Source organism: Impatiens glandulifera, chromosome 6, assembly GCF_907164915.1.
Source record: "Impatiens glandulifera chromosome 6, dImpGla2.1, whole genome shotgun sequence".
Classification (NCBI taxonomy): Eukaryota; Viridiplantae; Streptophyta; class Magnoliopsida; order Ericales; family Balsaminaceae; genus Impatiens; species Impatiens glandulifera.
This window is the reverse complement of record NC_061867.1, coordinates 15,757,952-15,780,089: the sequence shown is the minus strand read 5'-3', so window position 1 is coordinate 15,780,089 and position 22,138 is coordinate 15,757,952. Positions and strand designations below refer to the sequence as shown.

The window sequence follows — 22,138 nt, the reverse complement described above, 5'->3', positions numbered from 1 at the left end:
AAGAGCTTCTAAGAAATGCGGTTCTAAGACTCCGACACTTGCTGGACTTGCTGAAGTCCGACCGAATTTTTTTAAATATTGAACATACGCATTAGAGGCTCGGCAGACTCGGCAGACCACGGTCTTTTTCGTCGAGGGCGACGAATTTCGAAGGGGGAGATATTGTTAGGGTCTAAAATCAAGGCCTCGGTACTAGAATAAATTCCAGCAACCTTTCTCGGCACCCGGTCTCGGTCCTAGTGTGCACATGGGCCAGATTTCTGTTTTGTTGTATTAATATTTTGTTTTGCTTTCCTTTTCTATTTTACAAACCGAATTCTGTTATTTTCTTGTATTTGTTGTAACCGAATATTATGAGGCAAGACATCACCTATATAAGGCTGATCTTTCTTCCCCAATGACCTATGAATAGAGTGATGAAGATGTGACTTCGCCCCTATTCGTCTATTATTATTATTATGGACTGTTTGGTATAGACCAACAGTATTTCTCTTCGCACCCTTGGTTCTTCTATCCCCTCACCCCCAAATTCTCTTTTGAAAACCTTCCGCTGCCCTTTGATTGTAGAATTTCCACCGGTCTTAGAGATCAAGAACTTGATTCTTGAACCCAAAACACACCTTACGAAACAAGTCGTAACATATTGTTTGCCCATTTCTTTTGAATTTGAATTGTGATTTAAATTTTCTATTTAATTTAATGCATGATTCCCTTTAAGCTGGCTGTTTTGATAAGTGTTTAGAAATTTGTGTTTTGTACCTAATTTAACCTAAATAAAAAACAAAAAAATAGAAAACCTAAACAAAATCTTTAAAATCAAGAGTCCCCATACATGTAAAATCCTTTTTTTTTATGATATTGTTTTGGCACACGCCTAAACTCTTAGATTTGTTCTAAGCCAAGGCAATTTAAGGTCTATTGAGATTAAGCCCATGGGTTTGAACCTTTAGACCTTGAAACCACTTTTGCTTAATGAGGATCTAATTAAAATGACCATAATTTGTCAAAATCCAATCAAAATCAAAAGAGGACTCTCGGTCAATATATATTCAAAAGACTTAAAAATAAATTTCATCCGAGCTTAATGTTATCATTTTATGTTTAAAATGTTTATGTTAATGCAAAATTTTAAATTAAAACTTAAAACTATTAAATGGTTCACAAGGAAACTTAAATGGTAATCATTCTCGGTCAAGTATAATATGATGAACTTAAAAAATAAAATAATAGCCAAATGATCTAATTTTTATTTTTATCTTGTACCTTTGGGCTTCCTAACATCTTCCACAACTGAAATCCTAAACAAACACCACCCATTGTAGGGTTGTGTCTCAAGTTTTTCTTAGGAGATTTCGGTTATAATGAAAAACAGTCCAGGTCGATTTTATTTTTATCTTGTGTCCTTGGGCTGCCCAAACACCAACCATTGTAGGGTTGTGTCTCAAGTTTTTGGCTTAAGATATTTCGGTTGTAATGCAAAACAGTTAAGTTTATTTTATTTTTAATTTCATCATATTATACATGACCGAGATTGGTTTCAATTTAAGTTTCTTTGTGAACCATGTAATAAATTTAAGTTTTAATTTAAAATTTGGCTTGGACAGAAACATTTTAAACCTAAAATGATAACATTAAGTTCAGAAAGAATTTATTTTTAAGTCTTTTGAATATATATTGACCGAGAGGCCCTATTTTGATTGGATTTTGACAAATTATGGCCCCTCATTAAGAAAAGGTTATTTCAAGGTCTAAAGTTTCAAACCCATGGACTTAATCTCAATAGACTTTAACTTGCCTTGTCTTAGAACAGATCTAAGAATTTAGACTAAGGTGTGCCAAAACAAAATCATAAAAAGGGGATTTTACATGTATGGGGTCTCTCGGTTTTAAAGATTTTGTTTAGGTTTTCTGTTTTTATTTTATTTTTTATATTTAAGTTAGATTATGTACAAACAAAACACCAAATCCTAAACACCTATCAAAACAACAAACTTAAAGGAAATCATGCATAAAATTAAATAGAAAAAACAAATCACAATTCAAATTAAAAGAGAGGGACAAAAGAGCTTACAAAAGGGATTGCTCATTTGTTTGTAGAATTATAACTAAAATTGCTTAAGCAAAACTTGAGACGCTTAAGCAAAACTTGAGACACAACTCAACAATGGTTTGTGTTTTCTTAAGGTTTTCAGTTGTGAAAGAGGTTGAGCTTCCTAAAAGCATCCTTTAGCTAAATAAAGTGGAGGGTATTTATAAGCCAAGGAGAAGGATCTAGCAGGCTACCCTTTTCGCAAAATGAATTCCACAAATGAGATTAAAGAATGTCATTAATTTTCAATAAATAGGGAAATATCCTACTGAAATGTCATTAATTTGAATGACATGTCAAATTGCAACAAATATGACTAAAGAATCCCATTGATTTTGACATAAGAATTGTCATTTTAATTTAACAAAAGTTTAAGACTTCTTCTCCTCCCTTCATTGCTCACGGCAAGGTTTTTTTTTTCTTTCTCTTTTATCCTTTTAGGGTTTCCTTTGCCCTTTTATTAGTTGGATCTTGGGCCTTGAGTTGGATCTTATACTTTTGCTCTTGGATTTCTTGTAAAAGCCCACATCTTTTATCCCTTTTTAACCTACATAAATAGGTGGTTAAAATTAATTAAAACAAATAAAGGATTTAAAAAAAAAATTATTCCTTTCTTAAATAAACAATTCTATTTATTCTCCACCTATAAATGAAAATAGCATGTATCATGTGCATATGTGCATGTGTAATAATATAAAAAACCGTGAAAAAAATATTACTATAAAAATGTGACCATTTTTAATTTAATTTTTAACAATTTTAAGTTTATGGGCGGGTCAACCCACAATCCGACTCAAGTATCCATTTACTCTCACATTGAAGAACGATATCTAAAACAATTGATACAGTTTGATTCCTCAACTCATTTAGTTTGACCTCTAGAGTCCACTCCTTCCCCATACTACGAGTGAAAAGAAAAATGTAAAGACTACCATTAAAGTAGCCCAGACGAGACTTACTATATCTATATGAATTATGTCCCCTATCTTTATAAATATGACAAAATTATTCTATTATTGCTCACTAATAATAGTGAAATCTATAGCGTAGAGACAAAAGAGAATTATGATTGATTACAAACTGTTGATGAACCACCGTGTTCATTAAATTTGTTGTTGAATTTAAACCCTAAACCCTAGACTTACTATATACATATGAATTATGTTCCCTATCTCTATAAATATGACGGAATTCTTCCATTATTGCTCACTAATAATAGTGAAATCTATAGCGTAGAGACAAAAGAGAATTATGACTTATTAAAAACTATTGATGAACCATCGCGTTCATTAAAAATTAGTGTTGAATTTAAATAATAAAGTGTTATTAGTTTAGTTTGTTAAAGAGTTATACTTATTTTGTTAGGTTGCAAGTTCGAACCATATCTATAATATTTTTAATTTTATTTTTAACCGTTTTAAGTTTATGGCCGGGTCAACTCACAATCTAACTCAAGTATCCATTTACTCTCACATATATATCCAAATTAACCACAGTTCTCGACTCGACAATCCGGACACTTTAAAAATTAAGCATCATTATATATAAGATAGATTAGAGTTAAAAACTTGAACTTATATTGTTAAAATGTCCCGTGTTCATCAAATTTAGTGTTGAATTTAAAATATAAATTGTTATTAGTTTAGTTGGTTAAAGGGTTGTACTTATTTTTATTAGGTTGCAAGTTCGAATCATACCTATAACATTTTTAATTTTATTTTTAACCGTTTTAAATTTATGTGCGGGTCAACCCACAATCCAACCCAAGTATCCATTTACTCTCACATATATATCCAAATTAACCACAGCTCTCGACCTGACAATCCAAACACTTTAAAAATTAAGCATCTTGACCCGACAATTTGGACACTTTAAAAATTAAGCATTATATATATAAATATATTATGTTTCATTGATTGGTTGACAAGAGGAGCACTTGAGGACAGAAGATTTGGACTGATTTTTTTCACCATTTATAAAAGATATTTCAAACTTTATTATTTAAAAAAATGTGTTTTTATTATTAATAAATCACAACAAATACTAAAAGTTACCCCATAAATTATTTATAGACACTAAATAATATAATTTGAGAAATAAAATAACCAGCCAGTTAGTGAGGAAATAAATAATTTCCCATTATTCTACAACAAAAATGGACAAGAATTGGGAGGTATTGCATGCAACATGTTGTTTCATTATAAGCCCTTGCTACCAGGAAGATCAATCCAATGAAGTGAGATCTCAACTTCTCCACGTTCGACATTTTTTAGACGAAGAATCATATGTTGAGACACTTTTCCTTCTGTCCAAGAAATGCAACTTTCGTCTGCAAGACAATTTTGCCTAGAAGGCGACACTCTTGCCAGTACAGTTCCTTCGGGGAGCCCTAAAATATTCATTCTCATTGCTTCCACGAAATCTTTTATGTCGAAATCTGCTTCTCCCATTTTATCATCCTTACTGAATGTGTCATGGTCGTATATTGTCTACAAAATTATTCGATTTTGACAGGTTTATAAACCAAAGTTCTACATTTAGAAATCAACAACTTACCAACTTAATTGGAAGATTTGGATCGGAAATTGAAAGGGTTAAATCTTCATTCCATACAGGGTTCACGTCCTTTGGGACCACGCGTGTCTTAAATTTCTGTCAATCCAATAACATGCATGTATTATTAACCATGAAAAACAAATCAATGCAAGAAATAACATGAATTAGTCAAAATGAGAACCAACAAATACAAAATATGAACGAATTGCATACAAAAAAAACTCAATCATTCAAGTTGAGGTTCTGAAAACAACCTAAATAGACCCTAAGCTTCTAATCATGTTAGTCGGGACTCGGGTTTGTTCCCTTCAATTTGTTAACATAAAAGTTTGTTTGGCTTTGATTGAGGTTTGACATGTTTTTCCATTTTCATTTTGTTTAGCATATAAAAGTTGATATCATAACTCATTTTGTTTCATGCTTATATTTCTTTCTTTTGAAAGAATTCATTTTATTTCAAAATAAGCATAACAACACGAAAATTGCAATTTCACTTAGGAGAACTCAATCAAAACAGTAGAAAGTAAGACATGAATTGCCACATATGAGTTAGTAAGAGTGCAAATGACATGTTCAAAGTTTCTTGCAATTCTCCAAAAACATAACAAAACAAAAAAGCCAACTCAAATTGAAAGAACTCGGGTCTGAAAATGAAAACCCTTGCCTGTATATCGATGGTGTGTGCCACGCTAATGTCCGAGCCTTAGTTCTTTTATCATTTTAGAATCAATAGTTAACACCAATTTGAATTCTCTACTTCTCCATCACATTATCACATTACCAATAGAACCATTAGGACTAGAACCCAACAATATTCATTTAGCTTTAGAATAGATTATTAAGTACCTAATGGATCACTCTTCAAAATTCCACTTAATGTTACCAAAATAACACATCTCAAAATGTTTCATTCACCACACTCACATGTCGCACCACCATTCGAAAACATCAAAGATCTTCTTACTAATATATACACTATTTGTAATTGCTTCTCGATCCTCTCTGTTTCTTGGTTTTGCTAATCACAAATTTCAATTCCTATTTAAAACGCTTTAACTAAAGATGGTAATGTCGGTAGGGGATCATGCTAACATCCTCGTAAACAAAAGTTAGAAATTTCAACCATATATCAACCCTAGTGTTGAGAGAATCATCTAAGTTATGTCTTCTTCTTCATTATACATTTGTGAACCAATTAACGAAAGAAATAGCAGTTAAAAGGGGAAAGGGTTTATCCCAATTCCACATAATACGCTTATAAAACAAAATCACATAATCATGCAAGAGGAGAAAGCCAAATTCATGAAGATCGATCGATCGATAATAAGAATGATTATAAAAGACAGGGTAGTAACTCTTAAGGGTTTGAGAAAGAGACCTGTCGACCTAACTTGACAACGGCGTAAGGATCACTTGTATTCATATCGCGTACAGCGAGATTAATCCCGCGTTTGACGTGGATACGTAGGAGACCAAGCAGATTATCCATTAGAGTCGATCAATGAAATCTCGATCTCCTCCTGATTTTGAACGAAAGTAAGTAGAATTCTGTAAAAATGAAGTTGTGAAAATGAAAATACATACGTTCTCAGGCGGGAGGAATCGAAAGAGTCTGGTTCCGAATTGCAATGAACAAATGGTTTCATGACATGCAGAGAGAGAAGAGAGAATTTTAGGGTTGTGAAGAAGAAATGTAGAAAAGTTGGAGAAGGCGAGAGAGTATAGCTTCCGAAGGTTTTGGAATTCTTTGTGGCTTCAATTTTACCTCCTTATTGATCATCTCACATTCAATTGCTTTCTTATTATTTTATAATAAACTTACTTTATTATAATAATAAACATTTTTCACTATTTATTTTATTAAATTAGCACAATTCTTATAGTCATAACTTTGGAGTTTAAGCGGGTCATGTTATGGGGCATGGGGTATGTTAGTTCTCTTTTATTAAAAAAATTAAATTATCGTAATAACTTTTCAATTGAGGAGTTGATAGTGAAAATAGACATTTATTTTATTAAAAATAAATCTAATAAATTAGACCGGCTCACGCAAGGCTGCATCTTGAGATAGGAGGACTGACCTAGACGAGGGTCAGCGTCCATAGTACTAGTACTAGCCCTTGACTAAGCGAAAGCGCTAATGGATGTAAATTTCTTAGTTCTTATAGTAAGGGTGAGCTTAAGAAGCTTCAAGCTAGGCTTTCTCTCCATTAAAAATTATTTCCCTATGCTAGTAAGATATTATACGGGCAGGAAGGAAACATTTTAATCAAGAAAGATAAAGGAACGGGATATGAGATAGTCGCTTACAGAAGGGCAGAGAGATCTTATTCAATGCGATAGAAAGAAGAGTGAACTATTAAGAATCGCATTCCGCACATATTCAACATTATAGGCTCCCAGCTCCATCTCGGCTAGTTGGGCTTTCTTAATGGGCCGCCCAAATTCTCTATTTGTTAGTATTTATGTGTTAGGGTTTTAAAAGATCGAGTGTTATATAAACTCATACTATAACTTTAGTTTATTATGTTATCCTCTTAGTAACAATCTTCTTAATAATATAGTTTCTCTCTTCTGAATGGACGTAACCAAGTTTTATTTTGTTGAACACGTTAAATATGTGTCTTTCTTTATTACTTACATCATTTATTGCATTATGTTATAACAAACTGCTATCAGAGCAAGGTTAAAACGGTCGTTTGTCTTTTCTTCTATTGAGATGGAAGCAGTAAGCATTAAAATCGACAAATTAATGGGGAGAAACAGTTTTAGTTTATAGCAGATCAAGATACGAGCTTTGCTGAGACAACAGGGCCTATGAGGGTGCTGAAATTATCGTCAGAAACAGATATAATCGTTGAGATGGTCATTTTAGAGGAGAAAGAACATTCAACAATAATGTTGTGCCTTACCAATGATGTAATCATCGTGGTCGGTCTCAGAGGAGGAGGAGACCACTAGGTTATGGTTGAAGTTGGAGAGTCTCTATATGACGAAATCGCTCACCAACAAGTTTCTTCTGAAGCAACGATTGTTCATCATGCGAATGTTGGAAGATATGCAAATCAGAGAACACCTATATCAAGTAAATTCTATTATATTAGAATTAAGAAATATCAATGTTAAGGTTGATAATGAGGATGTTGCCTTAATTTTGTTAGTATATTTATCTCCATCATAAGAAAATTTTGTCTAGTCTTTCATTGTTGGAAAGATACATTAAGTCTAGAAAATGTCAGGTTTGTCCTTCTTTCAAGGGATCTGTTCAATATGGCGGCTAGTACAATTACAGATACTAATCGGCTTAGGACCCTTTGAAGTAAACAAATTGTTGCGTTTCTTTTTTTTCCCTCGCCTGTTACCTCCGTTGGTAAACAACCCTGAAGTTTGATTGTCTGTAATTGTACCGTCCGCCATATGGCGCTGATCCCTTAAATTTGTTGAATAGATTTGAATAGTTTGACTTTCTTAATTTGACGCAGCCCATTAAGAAATCCCAACTAATAAGTCTATTCAACAAATCTCTACCTTGACTTGAACTCTCACTAGAAAGTTCTCTTTGATTATCGGGTTTCTATTTATTGTTATTTTTGTGTTGCCTGCTAGTGCAACCATCTTAGTCTCGTACTGATAATCACGGTTGTTGTTGCATTGCCTTCTTTTCTGGTTCTTTTCTGGTGTTGTATTTTGCATACTCTTATTTTTTTTTTGGGAAATTTTGCATACCCTTATTTGGATTGACTGGTAAGAGAAATTGCCAGCTGAATTAAGTCTTCATTCAGCAGAATGCTTATATTGATTGATTAATGCAATAATAATATTGTAACTTTATTTGAGGATATATATCATCTTTTCTTGAAGTCTTTTGTCATGTATGAATTTCACACACTACTAGACTTTCATAAGTCGTTTCAAATAAGAACATTCTTTTTATTACAAATTATGCAATGGTACAAACATACATTGTAAGTCTACACGACATAAGTATTAAGTTATTATTTGAATCTTTAACAATTTGTAGTTTCAGTTTTTTCACCTCATCCTCCTTCACCTTATCCTCCATCACCTCATCCTCCTTCTCCTCATTCTTATCCTCCATTACCTCATCCTCTTTCTCCTCATCCTACTTCACCTCATCCTACTTCACCTTCACCTTCTCCTCATCCTCCATCACCTCATCCTCCTTCACCTCATCCTCCATCACCTCATCCTCTTTCTCCTCATCCTCCTTCACCTCATCCTCTTTCTCCTCATCCTCCTTCACGTTAAATCCCTTTGCTACACGATGAATTATCCTATGTAATGAATACAAAATAAGGCAAAGACGATCGTGCTGAACAATTATCCTATGTAATGAATACAAATAAAGCCAGAACACAAAATATACAAAATCCACTTCAAGTTCTCTCCAAACATTTAGATAGTACAAAATATTAACATTACATCAACTTTACAAAATACAACAGTCCCTTCGCTTCATTTAGTCCCTTCTCCAAATGAAGTCATGATTAACTATAAAAAATAAGAAATATTGACCCATCGCGATAAAGGAATTCCCATCGCGAGAAGTGATAGCCCTTTGTGAGAAGCTCATCGCTAGAATCACACGAATCTTCCCTGAAACGGAACCAATTCAGAGCATCATCTGTAAATATCATCATCGACAAGATGAACAACCAATATGAACAATGAGATGAACAATAAGAACAACCTCATGGTTTAGGGTTTGAAGATGAACATAATGAACAATAAGAACAACCTCATGGTTTAGAGTTTGAAAATGAATATAATGAAAATAAGAACATAAATCGATCTGTGTGATGAACAATAAGATGAACAAATGATATTAGGACGGGTTTTGGTCGTCGATATGCATGATGTGTTCGTTTAGGGTTCCGTCACCGTCGCGAAAGAGAAAGAGAACGCGGAGTAGAGAGAGAGAAGAGAGAGAAAAGAAAATAACGAAATGAAAAAAATTTGAGTATTTATATAAAGAACATTTTCCCATCGCGTGACAATCCTCCCCATTGCGTTACGTGATGTGGGTATTTTCGTAAAAAAAATATAAAGTGGTCACCAGCACAATTAAAATTATGCGTTAGTGACCCGCTCATTTAAGGCCCTTTTTTAGGGTCATTTGGTTAAATTTTCCGTCCAGTTCGCTTTGTAGCGGAATGTTATAAACGAGTAAGGAAATCAAACTCTGGCCTCACCTTATTTTATTTATTTATTAAAATTAACTCAATTTTAATTTATTTATTATATTTTAAAATATAATAAAAATTAATATAATTTATATCTATATAATTTATTTGTAAACAAATTTTATTCTGATTTCAAATATAATTTTATTAAAATTATTAATATTTTATTTTATACCAACAATATTTTCTAATATACAAATATTTATAATAATACATAAATTTTAATTAATATATAAATAAGATTTATTTATATAAGTTAAATATAAAGAATTATATATAAAATAATGTAAATCATATAATAGTATAATGTTTTTAAAACTACATCTATTTAATAATTATATATTAATTTTTATTAATTTTTATATAATTAATAATATAAATTACTTAAAAGAGTCAAATATAAAAATTAAAATAATAATTTATATATATATATATATATATATATATATATATATATATATATATATATATATATATATATATATATATATATATATATATATATAAGGGTAAAATAATTTTTATATTTTTTAATTTTAAACTATTTCAAAAGAAATTTTAAAAATATAAATTAATATTAATAAAAAAGTTAAAATAGTTATATTAATTTGGTTCGGTATTTAAATAAATATATTATTTATTATTCTAAAACGATTTATATGCATTAATATTCTATAATCTTAATCTCGAGTCTATTCACTAGATAATATGTGTTTATCACAATTTTGTATTTTTTTTCTTATTTATATTTTTTATTTTTTTTCTTACATCTTCACAAAATTAGGTTAAAATTCATTAAATTAGATTTTCATATTTTTTTATTTATATGGTTAGTTTTTTATTATTTAAAACTTTATTAATTTAATTTCTCATGTTTTCTTAACATATTTTTTTTTAAATTGAGTATTCTTATATTTTATTAGGTTTTGTATATTTATTTTATTTTAGTAAAAATATTTTTGAAACTGTTTGATTAATATGTTTACTTATTACCCGTATTAGTGTAATGTACAAAAATTTTGGTATAATATAAATATTTTGAATATCGAAATTTTTGTACAGTTACTATATAATTTCATTACGAAATTAGAAAAAATAATTTGATATCACATAGTAACTATACAAAATATGGGCTGACCGGACTGACCCTTTTTGAGCTCCAAAAGAAAAGTTAGAGATGACATTAGGAAAATGAAGAAGAAGTTGATCCATTGTTTCCTCTAAATTTTGCAAGCCTAATTTTAAAATTATTTTTTAATTAGTTTAAAATTGGTTGTAAAAGTTGGAACTACAAATTAAGCAACCGATTCTGTAGCAATATTTTAATTTTGTTGCCAAAGATTTTGTATTTAAATTATTTATAATACATTTGCAATTCAACTTTTCAAGATTCTAATACAAAACTAATTCCTACTTCAAGCTAAATTTCATGAATTCATGCTGAAATATTTATTTATTTATTTTTATTAAAGTTCACCGCACACACGAATAAACCCCCAAAAGATTCCCTGAATCGAACATTAGCTTCCGAACAGCATCTTTAACCTATTGGCAGAAAGAGATGCTCTTTTGTTTGTTGGCTCCAGAACAAGGACATAGTTAAAATCTGCATGCCATAATAGCTTAATCAGCATGAATAATTATAACAACCTTAGGATAGAACAAATTCCTAAATCTTAATTGAAATCATTTCAACAAATCAACAACTGAAACACCAAAAATATCTCCACTTTCAATTAAACATTGATGATATTTTAGTCATTTCATCAAACAAGATTGGTTTTTAAAAAATAAAAATCAAACAAATCTCAAAACATGTTTACAATCGCATTTTATATCAAAGGGAAGGGGGGCGGCAGGGAAAGAAAAAATCGAAAAGGACTCACCATCAATAGCTTCTTTGTAATAACTAAGAATTTCACGAGCTATGCCTCTTCTTAGATACGCCTTTACATTCTGAAATAGAGAGTTCGAAAGACATTATCATTTTACAGGAAGGTTTGGAATATGGGGAGCTAGAACCTGCTTCAACTATTGTACAGAAAGTCAGGACTAACCACAGCATGAACTTACCATGTAGTACCATCTCAAAGAATAAATAGTTTCATTGTAGAAAGGCTTATATAAATATAAAAAAAACAATAGTTTAAGGACGCATTTCAAAATTGATGAATACTTACTTTAAGGGATTATTTATGGGTTTACTCGTAATATTTGAATAACTGTTTACTAGTAACGAATTTGAGGAACATTTGACAAATATAATGCATAAAGATAAACAGAACACTATGCATTCAAGATCATTCAGTAGATATCGATTATGAAGTCACCTTCTTGTCAAAGTTGATAGCTTTGGAGCAATCTGCTTCAGCTTGAATGATGCTGCAGCAGAAACAATAAGATAAACATGTAAAGACAAAGACACTTCATGATGGTTTATCGTCATAAATGTTTAAATGAAGCAATGGTGTACCTTCCAATCTCAAGATAAGCTGCAGCCCTGTTACTATAGTATGTTGCATTATTTCCATTAAGTTTGATTGCTTCAGTATAAAAACCGACAGCTTTCTGCCATTGTTTTGCTTTGACTGCTTCATTCCCCTAAAAGATGGATAAAATGATGACAAACATTTTAATGAATTAATAAAATCATTCCTTCATTGTTTTTTCTTTGTTCAAATAAAGAAATGAACAATGAAAGGCCTACATGTCGTCAAGTCTGGCTAAATTTGGAAACACTTTATTTATGTTTTGGTATATGTGGAAACATAAATTTTGAAAATGAAATTTAGTCAGACACATATTCAAAACTTATTTTCTTTTTCATCTGGATCTGAATCCAAATACGTTGGCAAAAAAAAAGTGTTTCCAAATGGAGACGTTATCCCAACTAAAAGAAAGCAAAGAGGAAAAGAGAAAAAGAAAAGTAGTCAGTTAAAAAACACATTGGCAGTTACGAATATGGGGTTAGTTTTTCATTTTGATTTCGCCATAGGCAATATTTGTAAAAGAAGCAAGCCACCTTTTCATTGGCAATGTCAGCTGATGTTTCGTCACTGACAACTTTAGTTGATGATTTGGGCTCAATAGCTATCTCAGCCTGTTCTTTTAATGTGGCGTACATGGCATGTACCGTATCTAGTAAAAATCGATCACCTCCATGTCTTGCCACAAATGACACTGAAACCGGGCATTTGTCATACAATCCAAGTGGAATAGTGACCTTCAATACAAACATGAAGAACAACACAGATTATCATCATGTCATGTACTATGAAGAATTATGGTAATTGAAAGTTTAAAAATAAATAAATAAAATCATCCTATACATCTGGTAACACAAGTGTGTTTGTCAACAAATTTTAGAAGGTTACACAAACATGATTCTATTCGTTTTATAACATTTGGTTATTGTAAGAACAGAAACTTTTATCTTTTAGTAAACATAGAAAGAAAATGAGTATAGTGTGTTTGATAAAAACTGAAAATTAAGTGATGAATACTGAATATTGAGTGCGAATGAGATAAGTGTATGAAAAATGAATGTTGAATAAACCATATGAAAATAACTGAATTTTTAGTACATGGTATGCGAGTTGATTTTATAAAACGTGAAACTAATGTTGGAAAGGTATTTAAAGACTATTTCACCCTTATAGTGACGTAGTTTAAATTATCTTTTCTATGCTCGTACTACACTACGGAGTTAAGTCATTCATAGCTTATCGGGTTAAGCTAAGGTATTCTAGTTTAATTTGAGCTGATGTAAAGAATTAAGTAATTTTAAGTAACAATTATCAAATGGACTTATTTCCAATAAGCACTTAATTTTTCAGATTATCTGATAAGTTTCTATTATCAAACACTCTAAAACTAATCAAAAGAAAAACAAGAATATTACAAATTAAACATTAGTATAAAAAAAAATTAGCATATTCAAATAAAGATATAAGAAGAGAATGTTCACCTGACAGCAACCGGACATGCTAGCTAAACTCAATAGACTATATCTCTTGTAGTCTTCAGACATTATCTCTTTGCTATTGAGAAAGGGAGGTGGATTTGCAATAGTAGGAAGAACTAGCACTCCATCATCCTGACAAAGGTTTGCAGAGAAGTCAAATAAAAGGCAAGGTAAATAATATTGAAAAATATCAGCCTCTGAATATGATTAAGATTCGCACGCTTGTTAGAAATAAAAAAATTAAACAGTAAAATAAAAAAGAAATACCTTCAGAAGATAGTTCATAGCTACATGCAGTTCATTCTTAATGGCATAAAGACACTCGGTCTCCTGCTCTGTAAGTTCTAGCTTTTCCTGAACTTGTGCTGAAATGACAGGGTTCATAGTAGACTTCACTGAGCTAATCCATTCCTGATGATTAAGTTGGAACTCAAGCCTGCAGAGGTGCTTAAGAAGAAAGAACTTAACATCATCACTTAAATAGTTCATCATCTAGGAATAAATCGATCTTGGATGCTAAATGCAGTACAAACTGAAGCATGTAACCTTGAAACATACTTTTGCAAATTGCTAAGAAAGTAAACAAACAGATAACATTTTAAAAATTCCAGCATGTTACAACTTAATCCTTAATTAAAGAAAAACAAATACATATGAGGAAGTTAAATGCAAAACATTATTTTATTGGGGAAAAGGGATAATCTTTATAGATTTTTTTCAAAAGAAGACCACACACTGGCTTTTATTTGTTACAAAGAAGGGTGTCTAATTGCTCTAAGTGTGCTTTTATTTGTTACAAAGAAGGGTGTCTAATTGCTCTAAGTGTGCTTTTTCTTTTCATTCTTCTCTTAAGATGTAGAAAATACATTGCCCACTTTTTAACCAAAGAGAAACAACTACAAACTAAAGAGAAATGGATAAAGCTAAAACAAATGCTGCACACAATATCATATTGGAACAAGAACTAAGAGTAGTTATACAAGAAATACGGAGAACAAAGCATGACGGTTTTTCCTTTTTTTCCCTTAACTTCTTTTCCTTGAATTAGATATCGAAAGCAGGAGCATCAATGAAAAATCTTGAAGATTAATTACCACACCCACCTTTTAATTTTCTGCATTGCATTTGCTAGCAACCTCAGTGATGATGATTTGACTTCACCATTTGATGCTTTGGTATACATTGCTCTTAGGCTTGGAACTTTGGAATATATATAATCACCAACAATTTCATGCTTCAAAATTTGTCCTGAAAATTTGAATATAAAAGTTATAGAACTAAAGGAAGATAAAATAATAGAAGTAAAATGTGAGAGAATCCAAGTTGAACTTAAAGCACTGAGCTGAAAAGAACATACTTCCAAATAATTTCTCCACTGACTTGATCACTACTTGAGCTGTTCGATTAGCTATCCAATTTGCATCATTAGCAAAGAATGATACAGGGCTAGAAAACATTTTTTTATCATTTATTCCTCTTAGTAAATTTGTGATATTTGGGCTTGAAGTCCTACAGCAACGAGGAATTATGGAAAGGCAAAAATAATAAGAAAATTAGAGAATAATTGTTTATATCCCCCAACAGTTTGACCAATATATGATAACTATATTCAGCCCTTAATCCAATAGCTGAAACCCCAAAATATTTATTAATGCAGACAAAGCATGTTTGATGAAGTTGTCTCATATTAATGACGTGATCATTATGCACATAGAAGCTAGAGATAGGAAATTCCATCAATAAAGAAATGCTCTAAGCTGGTAGCTCATAAGTATTGGGAAGTATGCAACAGTCAGACAACAGAGATCCACATTTTTCTTTTGAGTCCAGACATATTGGGAGAGCCATCAAGTGGCCATGTGTGAAAGGGAAAATTAACACTAAACCCTGCTGTGAATTTGAAGATTATACAAAAACACAGAATGAGTTCATTATATGAGCTTAACCCTTTAAATGTTTAGATACAAAATCAGCAATAATAAAGTACAGGAATTAGAAGATACAGAAAACAAATCAACATATTTGGGTTGTAGAGTTAGAAGTAATTATGGGTTATGTGGATTTTGAAGTGATTTTTTATGTCAAATAAAATAGGTTGTTTGAATGATATGAAATTTTTGACAGTAGATTATTTTTAATCAATAAGAGATTAAAATATCATTAGTTCATATAGGTGATAAATCAAAACAACTTTAACCAAACATCGCCACTATTTCCACCACAAATTAATTGAATTGGTGCATACCAGCAGTGTCTGAACTTGATGAAACAGGAATTATTCCAGTGTGAGACACAGCCCTATGTGAAGGTCGAAATCCTAGTACACCGCAACATGCAGCTGGGACCCTAATGCCACCATCAGTATCAATACCTGTTGTAAAATGTTAACATCGAAACGACTGTTTATATATTGCAACCAAAGCTTGATTGAAGGACAGAAAATAATAGATTAGTATGAGAAACAAGCTTTATAGCAGATTATACAACAAAGTGGGCCACTTTAGATCTACCAATATAACATGAGGAAAGCCACTTCTAGACCTATTGTATAGGCTAGTTTTCCCATTCATCCAATTAAAATATGCAAAATGCATCTATAAGATATAGAGATGGCAATGCACATTGTGTACACAAAACCCAATTCCACACACTACTGCACAACCCTAACTCAGCCCCAAAGCATACAAAATAGTCTAACGGCAACAAGAGGTGAAAAGCCAAAGGGTAACTAGCTTGTACCTAAATAGTGTTTAATCTGGGAGAAGCTGGCACCAGGTTAGTTAAGCTTCATTATTTAAGTCACTTAAATTTACTTTTTCTCTAAAGTATGCAAATTATAAAGCTTTGGTCAAGAAAGTATAAAGAATACCTAAGGAGAAGTCGGCAAGGTTAGCGGCCACAGCTACAGCAGCTCCACTAGATGCTCCTCCATCAGGAGCAGCAGGATTAGTGGGTGTATCATAGCGTTTGTTCTCTCCATGAATACTGAAAATATTCCATGAAACAAGAGTGATGACAATAACAAAACAATTGAGATGAATCATGCATATACGTGACTGTGATATATTGATCGTGCCCAATTTGGAAACACTTATTTTTGTTTTGTTTCTGGATCCAGAAACAAAAATTTGAATGTCTTTAGTATGTTAAGTTTCCAAACTTTGTATATGACCTAGACATAGATATAGAAATGTATTTCTAAATTGAGCAATTATATAAGTATATACATTATTATTTCGGCGAAAAAGACTTCACTGGTTGAACTTTGAAGACTAAAATGGAATCTATAACCTTATCTTATGTTTTTTTTTTCATATAAATATATTAACTTTCTTTTAATCTCATGTTTCTAACTCAATTTTAACTTAGTTTTAACATAATATCAAAGGAAAAAGTGGTTAGATTAAGTTAAATAAAAAAGAAAAAATTAATTAAAAAAAATAATTAATTTAGAAAAAATATCTTAATAAACTTAGTTAATAAGTTTAACTCAATATGACATAGTTTTAATGTTGTGGTCTGAACATCCACAAAACTCCTTCTGTTATTTCATTTCTATATCTTTCAATCGTTTATCTACCGCTTCAAATCGAGCAAATATTTCCGCACTTGAATCCGTTCAAGAGCTTGCGAAGATTTGTGAAGAATAGAAACAAATTTTCATCTCTAATAGGATTAAAATCAAATTGAAAGTTATAAGTTACACAATAATATTTTAACCCCCTACTATTGTTGTCACTAATCCTAACAAGTGGTATCAGAGCCAAGTGGAAGATTCCAAGCTAACCTTAAACAATCTCATTATATTGTTGTTAAGTGTATTTTAAAGTATTTAAAGGGAACTCAAAATGTGGGATTGTGGTATTCGAAGGATTTCAGTTTCAATTTAATTAGTTATTCTGATGCAGACTATGCAGGGTGCAAGATCGATCGGAAGAGCACTAGTGGAACTTGTCAGTTCCTTGGTGATCGTCTGATATCTTGGTTTAGCAAAAAACATACGTCTATCACCACGTCTACAACGAAAGTAGAATATCTTCCTACAGGCAGTTGTTGTGCTCAATTATTGTGGGTCCAACAACAGTTGAGAGACTTTAGCATCCAGGCAGACGAGTCTCTGGTCTTCTACGACAACACCAGTGTTATAGCGATCATATACAACCCGGTGTTACATTCCAGAAGAAATCATATCAACATCCGACACCATTTCATCCGAGATCATGTTGCTTAGAAACAAATTCGGTTGGAATATGTCCCAACGGATCAACAAGTGGTCGACATCTTCACGAAGCCACTCTCCGAGGTTAAGTTTTCTTACTTTAGAAATGATTTGGATCTTTTAGACATAAATTAATTTAATTAAGTATGCACAAATTGAGGATCCTGCAACCTTTGCTCGTTCGGCTCTAATAAAGAGAAGAAGGTTGAGGATGCATGAATCAACCGTTAGTTCAACCATCCAGAATAGTGCTTCTGTTGGAGAAACCCCAGAGATTGCCTCTGTTGCAAAGAAGGTCAGACTGGAAGAAATTCCTGCTGAAGAAGTCCCTTCTTTGGTAGCATATGTCTTGCCTACGGACGTTGTGTTTACTGAGGCTAGGGGTGGCCAAAAAATCCGATCCGAAAGACCCGATCCGTTGATCCGGTCGATCCGATTCGAAAAAATCCGTATCCGATAGATCGGATTCGGATATCGATCCGATCCGATTTTTTTACCGGATTTCCGGATCGGATACGAATCGGGCAAAAAAGATTTCGGATATCCGAAGCCGATCCGGTCATTTTTAAAATTTATTAAATAAACAAACCCAAACAAAAATATAATTAAATAAATACAAACCCAACCAAAAATCTCTCTCTTCCTATATTTTCCTTCATGTTTCTCTTTACAAACCCAAATAAAAATATTATTAAAAAATTACAAACTAAACAAAAATCTATCTCTTCCTTTCTTCTCTTTACAAACCCAAACAAAAATACAAAATCTCCCTCTTCTTTATATTTTCTCCAATTTTCCTTTACAAACCCAAACAAAAATATGTCTCTTTCATTTGTTTTTCTTCCCATTTCCCTTTAGATATGTTCTTAAATCGTTATTATTCATAATTGATAGAACAATTTTAATTTTTTAGCATATGAAAAAAATTAAAATATGAAAAAAAAATCGGATCAGCAGGTATCCGGCTGGCCGATCCGATCCGATCCGGTATTTTCGGATCGGATAGTGGTCGGATACCGGATCGGATACGGATCGCAATTTTTGAAAAAAATAAAAGCGGATATCCGATCCGAAATACCGGATCGTATCCGATCCGTAGGTTTGGCCACCCCTAACTGAGGCCTCTACCGAGCCCGCTGGCCAGACCATTTTCAAGGTACCCTCCTTACCTATTTTGGTCGTAGAGCCCATTATGGTTCTCGTTGTGGAACAAGTTGCTGAACCAACTACTGAGACAGTTAAACCTTCTGTTGAGAAAAGACAGGGGAAGACGGTGTTGCCTCCCCTGCTGCACTAGTGATTGTTGAAGTTGCTGGTCAAGATGGTGTTCCTACACCTGTTCAGGCGGATTCATCTCCTTCCAAGAAGTTGTCTGCTACTCTTGTAGCAGAGCGGGAGGTTGTGCTTTTGTCTGATGCTGCTGAAATTGAAGGAACTGTTGGTCTGACTGTTGGGCAGACTAATGAATCAGCACATGTTCAGACGGTTATTGGTCCTACTACAGTTATTCTAGTAGATTCTTTTCCTAAGGTAGCAGCTCCTATAACTGGTGCCTCTCTAGTCTCCATTCTAAGACATGTCCGAGCTACTCAGGGCATCATCTTCAAGGAACATGTTCCAATTGCCACACCTACCGTAGTTGAAGGGAAGGGAAAAGATAAGTCCAATTACATTCCCGAACTTTTGTCTGAAGTAAATCAGACAATCGATCTCATTCTTAAGGAGGTGGATCTTGCTACCTCAAAAAGAATCGAACTATTCGATAAGTGGTGCAGCATAAGGCTCCACACACGATTTGAAGAGGTCCTCAAACGTTCAAATCTCTCTAATCACTACAAGGAGTTGTTGAAGATGGAGAAATATGTCATAGCTTGAACTCACACCAAAGACGTCAACGAAGCTCGTAAGAGAAGAGAGCTCGTTGCATCAATCACTAGAGGACGCGCTCTCTTACCCATCGTTAGCCAAAGGGAAGAAAATTACAACCCTTTGGACATAAGTAGGGGTGAGCATTGAGTGGTTTAATCCGAAATCCAATCCAATCCGAATCTTAAATACTAATTCGGATTGGATATTTCGGATTGGACTGAGATCGGATCAGATTGAGTTCGGATTGAATTAAATCGGATTGGATTAGGATTATCCAAATTATCCAAACTATCTAAATAAAAATATATATTTTAATTAATTTTCTTTAAATTAAATTTATCTAAATATAATATATATTTTACCTATCATCACTTGACAACGATATTTATTTTTATTTATTTTTATTATTATTTTTATTATTTTTTTCAGATTCAAATTTAAAAATAATAAAAAATTCGAATTTAAAAAAAAAAACTAAAAAAAAAAAATTTAAAAATTGTTGACTAATTTCAAGCTAATATATATAAATATTTTTTAGTTTGGATTATCCAAACCATTTTCAATCCAATCCGTATCCGATCCGTATTAATTAGTAAAATGGTTTGGATTACAGATTGAATAAACTTAGTTTGGATTTAATACGGATCGGACAAAACGGATTGGTTTTACCCATTTGCTCACCCCTAGATAGAACGGTAGAAACAGATGGGAAGGTCATCAAATGTCTGCAATTAATCTTGGATTCCTACAGTTCTACGGTTCTCTACTTTGTTCATGGCATAGAGTCGTCCAAAACTGATGAACTCCGGATCAAGGCGTCTTGAGTAGAGTTAAACTGGTCAGACGATGCTAAGCACATGTCATTCATTGATGAGATGTCGTTTACTCATGGTGAGTCGCATTATATATCTACTACTAAGCAGTTGCTCTCGGTAGTTGAAGAGCAGGCGGCTCTTCACATCATCGAGTAGTAGTAGTCGACTATTAAAGAAAGACGATTCTTTTCTCTTCACTCTGTTGAGAAGCTACTCCCTATATCTGAAGAGCAGCAGACAATCCCTTCTGTTGAGAAGGAGCTTTCTCCAACTGTTGAGTAGTAGTTTCCGTCTGCTCAGAAGAAACCATTTAAAGTTTCTCCCTCTACGTCTGAGCATAAGCATACCCCGTCTATTGAGGGGGAACCATCTAAAGCAGCTGAGCAGCTCTCATCCCTTATTTCCAGGGATCAGAAGTAGAAGTTGCTCAGTTTTCTTCTTTTTTATCTGAGCAGGCGCCCAAGGTTGTTGTGCAGATCTCATCAGATGAGGAGACGTCTGAAGAGAAGCGATCCTCCCACATGTCCAAACGTTCATCCCCTTTATCATCCAAGAAGTCACTCCCTAATAAAACCCTCAACACTGAAGATATACTAGGATTTATCAAGGATCTGTGCGATAAAATCGAAGGAGCAGGCAGTGAATCTCGATCAATGGTCCATGTTCCTCGAGTCTCATCTTCTGATAAAGAATATGAGCGATCTATTTGTTGGCTTTGACTATTGAATCTTTCTAAGAACAGCTATGAAGATATGAAACTCTGGAAAATAGATATTTACTAAAAAAGAAAAGTCTTGAAAATCTTAAGTGTTGTATATTCAACATTTACAAACAATCCTTTATATAGGAGTAATTAGCCTAGAACCCTAAATTGCTTATACATACAGGCCCAAGCCCATTAATAATTAAATATACCATAATGGTATAAAAGACAATATAATAATATAATATAATAATATATCAATATAATATATTATTATATTATATACACTAACAACAATAAAGGCATACAACTTTAAATTTTCTGACAATCAATGCTTAAACTCACAATCTCCCCTATAAGCTTGATTTGGTTCGAAATTCTTCACGTTGAGCAGCTCTCGCGTCTCTGCAAATTTGACTCTTGCTAGTGCCTTAGTGAGAATGTTTGCACGTTGCTCTCTAGTGCTTAAGAACTCTACAACGATCTTTCAATTCTCGACGCATTCACGGATAAAATGGAACCGAGTGTCGATGTGTTTGCTACGTCCATGAAACACTAGGTTCTTCATTAATGCTATTGCGGACTTATTTTCAACATAGAGGGTTACCGGCCTCGGCTCGCATCCGAGCACCTCGCTCAACAAGTTTCTTAGCCAAAGTCCTTGGCACGACGCTACAGTAGCTGCCATAAACTCCGCCTCACATGAAGACAAAGCAACA

General features: G+C 32.7%; 2 protein-coding genes across 2 annotated transcripts; both read right to left on the bottom strand.

Moving 5' to 3' along the window:
- Window positions 1–4,124: 4,124 nt before the first annotated feature.
- LOC124942704 (protein C2-DOMAIN ABA-RELATED 4-like) lies at window positions 4,125–6,137 on the bottom strand. The gene is made up of 3 exons (XM_047483251.1): window positions 6,024–6,137; window positions 4,646–4,741; window positions 4,125–4,578 (listed from the first exon to the last, which is right to left on the bottom strand). Exons 1-3 carry the CDS (start codon window positions 6,132–6,134, stop codon window positions 4,288–4,290), a joined length of 498 nt encoding a protein of 165 aa, XP_047339207.1. The 5' UTR covers window positions 6,135–6,137; the 3' UTR covers window positions 4,125–4,287.
- Window positions 6,138–11,203: 5,066 nt separating this feature from the next.
- Window positions 11,204–16,857, bottom strand: LOC124943243 (translocon at the outer membrane of chloroplasts 64-like). The gene is made up of 11 exons (XM_047483783.1): window positions 16,683–16,857; window positions 16,059–16,184; window positions 15,171–15,221; window positions 14,917–15,061; window positions 14,081–14,249; window positions 13,817–13,945; window positions 12,872–13,072; window positions 12,323–12,450; window positions 12,180–12,231; window positions 11,736–11,805; window positions 11,204–11,455 (listed from the first exon to the last, which is right to left on the bottom strand). The coding sequence occupies exons 1-11, from the start codon at window positions 16,855–16,857 to the stop codon at window positions 11,370–11,372; spliced, it is 1,332 nt and encodes a 443-aa protein (XP_047339739.1). The 3' UTR covers window positions 11,204–11,369.
- Between the last annotated feature and the right edge of the window lie 5,281 nt (window positions 16,858–22,138).

Excerpts from the sequence above, each read along its gene's own strand:
- LOC124942704 (XM_047483251.1), bottom strand. The coding sequence starts at position 6,134 with ATGGATAATCTGCTTGGTCTCCTACGTATCCACGTCAAACGCGGGATT. Across the intron at positions 4,742-6,023 it reads TTGTCAAGTTAGGTCGACAG|AAATTTAAGACACGCGTGGT; the intron begins GTCTCTTTCTCA and ends TTGGATTGACAG. Across the intron at positions 4,579-4,645 it reads CAAATCTTCCAATTAAGTTG|ACAATATACGACCATGACAC; the intron begins GTAAGTTGTTGA and ends ATAATTTTGTAG.
- LOC124943243 (XM_047483783.1), bottom strand. The coding sequence starts at position 16,857 with ATGATTCATCTCAATTGTTTTGTTATTGTCATCACTCTTGTTTCATGG. Across the intron at positions 16,185-16,682 it reads CCTTGCCGACTTCTCCTTAG|GTATTGATACTGATGGTGGC; the intron begins GTATTCTTTATA and ends ATTTTACAACAG. Across the intron at positions 13,946-14,080 it reads CTATGAACTATCTTCTGAAG|GATGATGGAGTGCTAGTTCT; the intron begins GTATTTCTTTTT and ends AACCTTTGTCAG.